Source organism: Rhinoraja longicauda, chromosome 22 (assembly GCF_053455715.1).
Source record: "Rhinoraja longicauda isolate Sanriku21f chromosome 22, sRhiLon1.1, whole genome shotgun sequence".
NCBI classification, from domain to species: domain Eukaryota; kingdom Metazoa; phylum Chordata; class Chondrichthyes; order Rajiformes; family Arhynchobatidae; genus Rhinoraja; species Rhinoraja longicauda.
In genome coordinates this window covers 34,672,104-34,684,528 of record NC_135974.1, presented here as the reverse complement: position 1 = coordinate 34,684,528, position 12,425 = coordinate 34,672,104, and the positions used below count along the sequence as shown (strand labels likewise).

General features: G+C 43.1%; 1 protein-coding gene across 9 annotated transcripts in view; it reads right to left on the bottom strand.

The window, feature by feature from the left end:
* The window catches only part of tpd52l2b (tpd52 like 2b), a 48,636-nt gene that overhangs the window by 17,120 nt on the left and 19,091 nt on the right, over positions 1-12,425 (bottom strand). For 7 of the 9 annotated variants that reach the window (XM_078419113.1, XM_078419118.1, XM_078419111.1 and 4 more), the window contains exons 4-5: positions 9,730-9,789; positions 3,505-3,606 (exon numbers count right to left, since the gene is read on the bottom strand). In XM_078419113.1, coding sequence (XP_078275239.1) covers positions 3,505-3,606; positions 9,730-9,789 — 162 coding nt within the window. The remainder of the gene's footprint in view (positions 1-3,504; positions 3,607-9,729; positions 9,790-12,425) is intronic. The other 2 variants (XM_078419115.1, XM_078419119.1) reach the window with 1 other exon arrangement.

The window sequence follows — 12,425 nt, the reverse complement described above, 5'->3', positions numbered from 1 at the left end:
CTGTGGACTGGAGGGTAGCCAATGTAACTCCACTTTGTAAGACAGGAGGGAGGGGGAAAACGGGGAATTATAGACCAGTTAGCCTTACATCAGTAGTGGGGAAGATGCTTGAGTCGATTATTAAAGATGTTATAGCTGCGCATTTGGAAAGCAGTGACAGGATCGGTCAAAGTCAGCATTTATGAGGAGGAAATCACGCTTGATTAAACTTCTGGAATTTTTAGAGGATGTGAGAAGTAGAATGGACAAGGGAGAGCCGGTGGATGTGGTGCATCTGGACTTTCAAAAAGCCTTTGACAAGGTCCCACACAATATATCTGTAGGCAAAATTAGAGCACATGGTATTGGGGGTAGGGTATTGACATGGATAGAGAACTGGTTGGCAGACAGGAAGCAAAGAGTAGGAATTAACAGGTCCTTTTCAGAATGGCAGGCAGTGACTAGTGGGGTGCCGCAAGGCTCAGTGTTGGGACCCCAGTTATTTATAAATACGTTGACGATTTAGACGAGGGAATTAAATGTGACATCTCCAAGTTTGCGGATGACACAAAGCTGGGTGGCAGTGTGAGCTGCGAGGAGGATGCCAAGAGGCTGCAGGGTGACTTGGATAGGTTGTGTGAGTGGGCAGATGCATGGCAGATGCAGTATAATGTGGATAAATGTGAGGTTATCCACTTTGGTGGCAAGAATAGGAAGGCAGATTATTATCTGAATGATGTCAGATTAGGAAAAGGGGAGGTGCAACGAGACTCGAGTGTGCTTATACACCAGTCACTGAAACTAAGCATGCAGGTACAGCAGGCAGTGAAGAAAATTAATGGCATGTTGGCCTTCATTGCAATAGGATTTGAGTTTAGGAGCAAGGAGGTCCTACTGCAGTTGTACAGGGCATTATTGCTATCGAGGGAGTGCAGCGTAGGTTCACCAGGTTAATTCCCGGGATGGCAGGACTGACATAGACAATAGACAATAGGTGCAGGAGGAGGCCATTCGGCCCTTCGAGCCAGCACTGCCATTCAATGTGATCATGTGTGAAAGAATGGGTCGACTGGGCTTGTATTCACTAGAGTTTAGAAGGATGAGAGGGGATCTTATAGAAACATAAAATTCTTAAAAGATTGGACAGGCTAGATGCAGGAAAAATGTCCCCGATGTTAGGCGAGTCCAGAACCAGGGGTCACAGTTTAAGAATAGGCCATTTAGGACTGAGATGAGGAATTCTCAGCCACAAAGGCCAATTCACTGGATGTTTTCATGAGAGAGTTAGATTTAGCACTTAGGGCTAAAGGAATCAAGGGATATGGGGAAAAAGCAGGAACGGGGTACTGATTTTAGATGATCAGCCATGAATGGTGCTATTTCGAAGGGTCGAATGGCCTACTCCTGCACTTATTTTTCAATGAAAAGCACAAAAAAACAACAGGTTTCCAAAGTAGTTGCTGTGTGAGAGGGAGAGCGAACAAAATCTTGGGCACGCCATCTGAAGGATGCTGAAAACCCCAGTCAAAAGGGCTATAAAAGACAATTCAGCACCTTATGAAAATGGGGAACTATGCAGAACAGTGAGCAAAAAAAAGCACTCTGTTTTCATTAAGTATTACCCTAATTGATATTAAAAATTGCCTCTTGTTAATATTGCACTAACATTTGCATGTCTGTATCCCATTGCGTAACACTTCTAAAATTAAAGATGTAAAAAAAACTTGTGGTTAAATGGGCTATGTTATTCACTGTATCCAATATGAAGAAATCTCAAATTATCTTTCTGGTTCAGTTCACTGTGACTGATTGCAATTAAACCAGATGTTGTCGCTGTTAATCCTGCAACTGATGTGAAGAGAGGCTAGAATTATACTTACCTATCAATACAAGGTTCACATTTCACCACAGAAAAATATTCTGTACCTTAGTCCAGCAGTTTAGTTTCATACAAATAAAGCGCGTGTCTGCACAGCAGATTACTTGTTTGATTAGCTAGTTCATAGCAAAATGAAGCTATGGTTAGATTACAAAATTCAGGAAACCTAGACACAACATGCAACATTTGACAGCTCTAAACAGTAAAGAATTAAAATGTTGGTTTTTGAAACTCAAAGTTCAAGAAGTCATCTAGCCCAACGAGTTAAAAGTAAATGCCAACTAATTGTCTTGATGATTTTGCGTCTTTGATGAAAATATGCATGTAGTGCGACAAAATTAAACATTAACTTGCAATTCCTTCATCAATACTGGGTTCCAGTCAATCACCATTAAATAAAATTTTGTCCATATAGGTACAAGTTCTAAAAGAGACACTTGGATAATGAAAGCATGGAGTCACAGCCAAGATTGTTCCCAAATACTAAGAGTATCAAAGTAGGGAGACACAAAATGCTGGAGTAACTCAGCGGGACAGGCAACATCTCTGGAAAGAAGGAATGGGTGACGTTTCGGGTCGAGACCCTGCTTCAAACTCCGCATTTTGTGTCTGCCTTCGATTTAAACCAGCAACTGCAGTTCTTTCCTATATATGAAAGTAGGAATATACACCGATCAGCCAAAACATTGTGACCACTGACACGAGAAATGGGCAGGAGTAAAGTCCTGAGCGACTTTGACAAGGGCCAAATTGTTATGGCCAGACGACTGGGTCAGAGCATCTCTGAAACGGCAAGGCTTGTGGGGTGCTCCCGGACAACAGTGGTGAGTACCTACCGACAGTGGTCCGAGGAGGGACAAACCACAAACCGGCGACAGGGTGTTGGGTGCCCAAGGCTCATCGATGCACGAGGGCAACGAAGGCTAGCTCGTCTGGTCCGAACCGTCAGAAGGTCTACTGTGGCACGTCACGGAAAATTTTAATGGTGGTCACGGGAGGAATGTGTCACAATACGCAGTGCATCGTACCTTGCTGTGTATGTGGCTGCACACGGAGAACAAACAGCATATTAGGCAGGTGGTCATAATGTTTTGGCTTATCAAGTCATAATGTTTTGGTTGATCAGTGTATGTGGTAAGAATATTAACAGTTCCCACAAAATAACATTATACATTAAAAACTCTACACTAAAGTTCAGCAGCAACAGATAAAAAGAACACTAATATCAATAGACCAATTTAAAAATTAATTTCAAGTGTACTTAGCTAATAGATTAGAGCTGTCAACAATCAGAATATTGGCATTTTGCATTGCCCTGCTCATTTAAAACACTGGATGCATAATTGCATTGAACAAGCAAGTCAGGTGATGGCAAATTGGTTCTTTACCAATATTTTTGCAATTGCATCATTTATTCCAGGGCAAGAGAGCCAAAATGATTGAAGACTTTTTTCTGCAAGATGGATTTTTACCAGGTTTCACAAAATTCAAGAGAAAACACCAAAATAACATGAAATTTGTAAATGATTAAAGATTCATTACTCGTGTAACTAGATAAAGATATAAGTTAAAGAGCCACTACATGAAATTAATGCCTGCATCATAAATTTTTGAAGTACAAGAGGGTCTTTCAAGAATAAACTTACTTAATGTCTCCCAGCGTCTTACTCAGCACTGATCCAACTGTAGAAATGGCGCTGGAAGTCTTGGATCCAGCTGTGGAAAGTGTTGCTTGAGTCTTCTTGTAACTGTGTTTTAAAAAAATAAAGATTAGTTTATTGACATCTAGTTTATTCACATCAAGTCAAACTTGCTAAACATAGCAGAATACAAAGAAATCGCAAAATAAATCCTACCAATGCCCAGGTAAAAATAGAGTGGATTAAAAACTTTAATGCTGCTGCAACACATAGCAGAAATGATGAGATAACTAGACAGGATGACAAATTTCTGTACAAATGGAGACAATTTGTCAAGCTGAATGTAGGCAAAAAAAAAGATTACAATCATTGGTTCATTTTCAATCCTGGGTGAATTAAAAGGTTTTGTAAATTATTCTCCTGCATTCTCGGATAAAATTAATGACGAACCAAAAGTGGGAACTCTTATATACATAACACCATTGCTAGAAATTATAAAAATGGAAAAAAAAATCACAAACTCTCCTACAAACAAGCAGACTCAGAGAAAACCATGCAGAGGAATAGAAGCATAAAGAATTGGAATTCTATTTCTAAACAAGCAATCAACACACCATTTCAAGAAAAAAAAAGTAAGACTAAGTGTTGGAGTAACTCAGCGGGTCAGACAGCACCTCAGGAGGACATGGATGGGTACAAAGTGCTGGAGTAACTCAGTGGGTCAGGCAGCATCTCAGCAGGACATGGATGGGTACAAAGTGCTGGAGTAACTCAGCGGGTCAGGCAGCATCTCAGGAGGACATGGATGGGTACAAAGTGCTGGAGTAACTCTGCGGGTCAAGCACCATCTCAGGAGGACATGGGTGGGTACAAAGTGCTGGAGTAACTCAGCGGGTCAGGCACCATCTCAGGAGGACATGGATGGGTACAAAGTGCTGGAGTAACTCAGCGGGTCAGGCACTATCTCAGGAGGACATGGATGGGTGATGTTTCAGATCGGGACCCTCATTTCCTCTGCTGTTTACCTCGTTCTTTGTTATCCATTTCAGGGTTTCCTTCGCATCCCCAGATGTCACCAGCTCCGCACCTGAACACGCTGGGACAGTACCAATTTGTACTGACTGAGGAAGTATTGAAGAATCACACATTCCACCAGGAACCAGGCATATCCCGCCCTACCACACCTCACATAACACCATGACAGCCAACACTCACAAGGGGCCGGGCAATTCACTCGCCAAACCTAAATTTCAACCCGGCTTCAAGGTGAAAGGTAATAATTCAAAAACTTACTTTTGCAGTGTCAGTTAAAAGTAGCAACATATCAAGGCAATTCACACAAGCATTATCAAATAAAAACCATGGCCTAGCCACAAGGAAATATAGACAAAGACACAAACTCTAGAGCACCGTAAAACAAAAGTGAAAACAGGGAATACTCTGACAAAATAGAAAAATCTGAAGCTTAAATAAATAAGACAAACATTCAAGAATGGTCAGGCAAAGTAACAGAATAGATTTATTTCATAGAAACACATAGAAACATAGAAAATAGGTGCAGGAGCAGGCCATTTGGCCCTTCGAGCCAGCACCACCATTCATTGTGAGTATGGCTGATCATCAACAATCAGTAACCTGTGCCTGCCTTCTCCCCATATCCCTTGATTCCACTAGCCCCTAGAGCTCTATCTAACTTTCTTTTAAATTCATCCAGTGAATTGGCCTCCACTGCCTTCTGTGGCAGAGAATTCCACAAATTTACAACTCACTGGGTGAAAAAGATTCTTCTCACCTCAGTTTTAAATGGCCTCCCCTTTATTCTGAGACTGTGGCCCCTGGTTCTGGACTCCCCCAACATTGGGAACATTTTTCCTGCATCTAGTTTGTCCAGTCCTTTTATAATTTTATACATCTCTTTCAGATCCCCTCTCATCCTTCTAAATTCCAGTGAATACAAGCCCATTCTTTCCAATCTCTCCTCATATGACAGCCCCGCCATCCCAGGGATTAACCTAGTGAACCTACGCTGCACTGCTTAAATTACAAGGACGTCCTTCCTCAAATTAGGAGACCAAAACTGCACACAATACTCCATATGTGGTCTCACCAGGGACCTATACAGCTGCAGAAGGACCTCTTTGCTCTTGTACTCAAATCCTCTCGTTATGAAGGCCAACATGCATTAGCTTTCTTCACTGCCTGCTGTATCTTCATGCTTACTTTCAGTGACTGGTGTACATTTCGCTATTTAATTTTGCCCCAAATCAATAGCCGAATCGTGGTTTTATTTTCTGATGCCTTTGTGCAGTAATCTACACAGGGCTACAGTAAGTTTTGATTGCGCAATAACTGGTGGAAGCCACTTGGATGTAATACCAAATATTTTTTCCAAATTATCCAATATTACACAATCCAATGTTGATTTGCTGGATTTTTCCGCTTGCAAAGTAACTGTTGTTTTGCCCGTCCAAGTTACTTCATTTCAAGAGGAATTCAACAAATCTTTCAATTTTGTCAAGGTTTCTAAAGTTAAAAGATGAAGATTCATGGAGCTTCACTGTGGGCGGCCACGGTGGCGCAGCGGTAGAGTTGCTGCCTTACAGCGCCGGAGACCCAGGTTCGATCCCAACCACCGGTGCTGTCTCGTGGGTTTTCTCCAAGATCCTCAGTTTCCTCCTACACTCCAAAGACGTACAGGAATGTAGTTTAATTGGCTTGGTGAATGTGTAAATTGTCCATAGTGTGTGTAGGATAGTGTTAATGTGCGGGGATCGCTGGTCAGTGCGGACTCAGTGGGCCTGTTTCCATGCTGTATCTCTAAACTAAACACTACAAAGTGTAGGAAAGAACTGCAGATGCTGGTTTAAGTCGAAGGTAGACACAAAATGCTGGAGTAACTCAGCGGACATGCAGCATCTCTGGAGAGAATGGGTGACGCTTTGGGTCGAGACCCTTCTTCAGACTGATCTAAACACTGCAATGTTCAGCTGATGCCTGCTCAGAGACACCAGCAGACAAACAAACAATTCTCAAAGCACCAGCTGACAACAGAACTAAGGACCACACCTAAGGATTAAAACTTGTCAACAGAAAATTTCAATTTGGGTTTTCACACGAAATGATGCAATCAGGTAAATGCTTCACAGCATAAGAAATATCCCAGAACATTTGGTAAGTGCCTTAGAACATTTTACTATTAAATTGGGAGTAACAGTAGGAAAAGCCTGAAAATATCACACAATTCCCAAGCATTTCAATAGACAATAGGTGCAGGAGGAGGCCATTCGGCCCTTCGAGCCAGCACCGCCATTCAATGTGATCATGGCTGATCATTCTCAATCAGTACCCTGTTCCTGCCTTCTCCCCATACTCCCTGACTCCACTATCCTTAAGAGCTCTATCTAGCTCTCTCTTGAATGCATTCAGAGAATTGGCCTCCACTGCCTTCTGAGGCAGAGAATTCCACAGATTCACAACTCTCTGACTGAAAAAGTTTTTCCTCATCTCAGATCTAAATGGCCTACCCCTTATTCTTAAACTATGGCCCCTTGTTCTGGACGCTCCAGTCTTTCAACATATGACAGTCCCGCCATTCCGGGAATTAACCTAGTAAACCTACGCTGCACGCCCTCAATAGCAAGAATATCCTTCCTCAAATTGCACACAGTACTCCAGGTGCGGTCTCACTCGGGCCCTGTAGAACTGCAGAAGGACCTCTTTGCTCCTATACTCAACTCCTCTTGTTATGAAGCCCAACGTTCCATTGGCATTCTTCACTGCCTGCTGTACCTGCATGCTTCCTTTCAGTGACTGATGCACTAGGACACCCAGATCTCGTTGTACGTCCCCTTTCAGATAATACTCTGCCTTCCGATTCTTACCACCAAAGTGGATAACCTCACACTTATCCACATTAAACTGCATCTGCCATGCATCCGCCCACTCATACAACCTGTCCAAGTCACCCTGCAACCTCATAGCATCTTCCTCACAGTTCACACTACCACCCAGCTTTGAACCAAAATGGCGGCGCTGCCCTAGCAGCTGCGCCTTACCTGCGGTCCGTTTTGTCTTTGTGTTAATTGTAGATGTGATGTCGTGTTTTTGTGGTTGTGTACTATGTGTGTGTGTGGGGGGGGGGGAGGGGGGAACTGTAAAATTGTAAATTTGTCCCTTCCGAACGGGTCGGGTCTCCGTTCCTGCTGCGGCCTACCATCGGCCAAACTCATGGAGCTGGCGGCCTCCAGGGCTCTGGTTTGCAGAGCCCGCGGACCGGACTCACCATCAGCGGAGCCGGCCATCCTCGGAGGCTGCGGGAGCGGCTGCGATTCGCCTTCTGCTCGGGCCGTGTGGATGCCGACATCGGGAGCTCCAGCAGCGGCAGTGTTAGCCCGCCCCGGATCGCGGGGCTTGGGTCGGCCCGCCGCGGACATTTCACCGTCCGGCGCAGCCTGGAAATAGGCCGCGGGTTTTTTTCTGCTCGGCGGGGGCTTCAATGTCGGGAGCCATGACCGCCCCGACGTGCAACGGCAGCGTCTTCGACCGCAACGGATCGCGGGGCTGGGGTCGGGCCGCTGCGGACATTTCACCGTCCGGCGCGGCCTGGAACGTGGCAACGACAACAGCCTGACCGCGGGAGAAGACGGCAGGGGAAGAGAAAAGACATTCTGGCCTTCCATCACAGTGAGGAGGGGACTGGAGGAGACTCACTGTGATGGATGTTTCTTTTTTGGGGGGTTTTGTATTGGTTGGGGTTGTGTAATTTGCTTATTTTATTGCTTTTATTGTTGGACTGTGGGTGACTAAATTTCGTCCAAAAAAACTTGCTTTTTGGATGGCAAATAAAGATATCCTGAATCCTGAATCATCTGCAAATTTGCTAATGGTACTTTTAATCCCTTCATCCAAGTCTAGATTTCATCTATAGTTCAGGATAATAATCCCTGTAGAATATCACAGCTATTTTTAAAGTTAATGACATCTAGATATATTGTAGATATATTGTTGCACACATGCAGAACAACAGTGCCAGACACAAAATGCTGGAGTAACTCAGCGGGTCAGGCAGCATCTCAGGAGAGAAGGGAGGGGGGCCGGGACAAAGATAGGATGTAGACGGAGACAGGAAGACTAGTGGGAGAAGTGGGAAGGGGGAGGGGATAGAGTGCCAGACTAGGACTAGGTTTAGGTTTATTATTGTCATGTGTAGAGTGGTTCCGTATAAATCTTTGTTTTGCATGTTAATCTACCAGATGATACTATACATAAATACAATCAAGTCGTTTGAGTAGAACAAAGTAGAACAAAGCATAAGATACAGAGTGCAGAATAGAGTTTTCAGTATTGTCGCGAGACAGTTCAAGAATCAGGAGTGTTTAATTGTCCTCTGCACCAAAACGGAACAATGAAATTCTTACTTGCAGTAGCATAACAGAACTGCAAACACAAACATAATAAACATACGAAAGAAAAGGTTCAATACATGTCTTGTCCATCTCGTACAACTGCAACGTAACATCTCAATTCCTGACATCAATGCCCTGACTGATGAAGGCCCAGAATGCCAAGAGACTTCTTCACCACCGTGTGACCCAACCCTGTCCACCTGCACCACCCTGCACTGATCCCTACGGTACATCACTTATCACAAGCCTTCAGTTTAAAAAACAACCTTCCTCCATCGCCCTCTGCTTCCTGGCCATTCTTCCCTGAAGGTCTCTACATGACAAGATTAACAATGAACATTTTCTCAACAGACAGCACCCATTCTCAGCTAATCTAATCCTTGGATGGCTCCTCAAAGTATTGGTCTACCAAAACACCAACCCATACACACAGCAGAAATGTATCTTCCACAGTTTGACCAGACTACATGTGGATTAAAATAATCAATTAAAATGACCTGCTTAGATTAATGTCAAATCTTGCATAGCAGCCAATTAACCAGGCAACATGTCTTTGAGGTGAGAGGGGTAACTGGAGCATGTGGGCAAAACCCATGCAGTCACGGGAGAACATGCAGAAACCTCATCCAGAAAGCCAGGAATGAACCTGCACACTGGAACTGGGAGGCAACGGTTCCACTCACTGCACCACCCACAACACGAGGCAAATCTTATACAATACTGGACCCAATGCATGGCAATAACTAAACAAGGTTCTCCGAACACAAAATTAAAGTATATCCCAGATTAACTGCACCAAATGTTTAACCATTGAAAGATCACTCACACTTCAGACTGAGTGATTGTCTTATTCAAATCTTCAACTTTCACAGACGCGCCTTTATAGCTATAAGAAAAGAGAGTTTATTCAGTAATCATGACAGACACATAGGTATACTGTAAGTAACAAGATGGTACCGCTAGAGACTACACACATTCTGCAAACATCTGCGATACTTGAACGGCCACCACTAAGCTCTAACAAATGTAAGCATCCACAAACTGTTACTGGTCCACCATTTAATAATTAAATATTTTAACCTCACAAAAATTGATCAGAAAGCACTTTTAGAAGGTCCTATATTGATCGCTAACATTCTCAGGACAACATTTGGCAAATAAGCTGAAGAAGATTAGGAGAGAAGTGAGGTACAGTGATAGTTCTCCCCCCAACTGTGTGTGGACCCAGTAAATGACATGACCATCTTCTGTGTCATTGTAAATACAACAAAGTTGAGTATATATTTTGGCTAAAAATCCTTAAAAAAATTTCAACTCAAAATAGTTTGCCAAAGGTTTAGAACTTAGAACGGTCCAACACAGGAACAGGCCCTATGGCCCTCAATATCTTTGCCGAACATGATGCCAAGATAAACTAATGTGCTCCTCCTGCACGTGATCCAGATCCCTCCATCCCGGGCATAAATTGTCACATGCTGTCGAAAATGAGTGGCATTCAAGAACTGAGCTGTAAGTTAGCCAGCGTGTAGACTTGCTGCCTCACAGCTCCAGTGATCAGAGTTCAATCCTGACCATCAGTGCTGCCGGCGTGGAGTTTGCACATTCTTCTTGTAATTGTGTGGGCTCCCCAAATGCTCCGGTTTCCCAAAGATGTGTGTATTGACGGCTTAATTGGCCACTCTAACTTGTCCCCAGTGTGTAGATTAGCAGTAAATGTGATGGGGGAAAAAACAGAATTAGTAAAAGTGGTAGCCCAAGGACCTGTTCATGTACTGTTGGACTACACCACCAACCAATGCTCAATGCGTTCACAGGTTATTTCGGAATAGTACACTGAAACAGAATTAGAGGCTAGAAATAGATTGTTAAAACCCTTCCAAGAGAAGCTTCCTGTACAATGTCATAAATATTATTCAGAAATAGTCACAATGTTGGATTCATCACAAACACCATAAAACATCCCAGTCCATTGCTCAACTTCAAGATGTGCTAGACCCAACAAATTCTCCCTCAAAGCTTGCCAACTCATAAAATTGACACCTGTTATCATGTCAACAACAAATAAACCAGACTCTGATCACTTCCCGTTATCACTCAGCACCTTCATTCCTCTTTCTCCATTTTCCATTCCCTTCTTCCTCTCCCCGACCTCAAGCAGCATTTCTCTATTTCACTTAACAACGGCACTTTCATATTCTCAGCTGTCTAGCTCTTTGTGTCTTCCTTTCCCACAACATATTTAAGAACATGAACCAGCTGAACCACATCAACAGCTTTGATACATTAGTCCCCATTAATACCATTACTCCCTCTCAGCCGGCACAGCTCCAGTTCTACAAGATGATCTGTAATCACACTTCAAGTCCAAAGGACTTGAGCAGTTACAGTTAACAACTAATTCAGTTACATGTCTCCCAGTTACAAACGACAGACTTGCGCAAATCTAACTTTGCACAAATTCTCCCATGCATATTTCATGTTAGTAACGAGAACTAAAATACAACGTTTAGGTATTCATCAATGACTTGATATGGTATATACATCCCATTAGGTTAATTTTGGGTAGTACTAACTTGATCATTCAATGACATGAAAGAATTAGAGAACATGATATGGTTGGCGATGGAAAATGGACATGTCTGACTCGAGGTGAAAATTTCAGTTTACAGACAGCCGTTACGAAGAGAACCCAGAACCGCCTGTATTCATTGCCGGATCAGATTAGGTAGGTACTGGTACTACCAAGCGAGAACATGGCATCATGCCAAGATCATGGCATCAAGTTTTTACCCGTACCATTTGGAAATACTGTAGGTCATCATGTCTTCTGCCACCTCCGCTGTCTTCAACATGAAACTGCTAGTCCTACATCCAGTAGCAAACACCAAAGATCTTCACTAACTAAGGCACTTTTTCAAAGCCACCGCTTTAATCACCACTAGGTACTGCTCCCCAGTAGCAGTCTCCAGCTCCCACTTGGCAACTGTCTGAGGTTGAAGAAGCTTGTTCACAAACTTGGGAGTAATGTTTCACCTCAAGATATCTCGCCACATTTCTATGAGCTCCTCCCTATGCGATCAACGCCTTAGTCTCCAAGATGCTCTTCAAGTCGCATAAGATGCAAGCTTTATTGTTACTGAAATGTGAATTAACATCATTTTATGAGCACAACTAGGGCATTTCTCGCGTATGGCCTTTCTCACACAAATTTTCCTTGTTCAAATTCCAGAATTAATTATTTTGTTCTTCCCAATATGGATTAATTTCCACACGCTTACAATATTTCCTAAATAAAACGAATGACTGAGTCACTTATTTCATAGTCCCTGCTACCAGACTGTGGGGACAGATTTCTATATGGCCTTATAGGATCTGGAATAGAACTACCAATATAATTCAGTGGTTGTGAAACACATCAGATGGTCTGCATCTACAAAGGAGTTACAAATGCAACCACCTCCCTTTATTTTGCTAATTACCTCCCACGGAATTCACCAAGTTACATTTTTGTAAGAATCATCA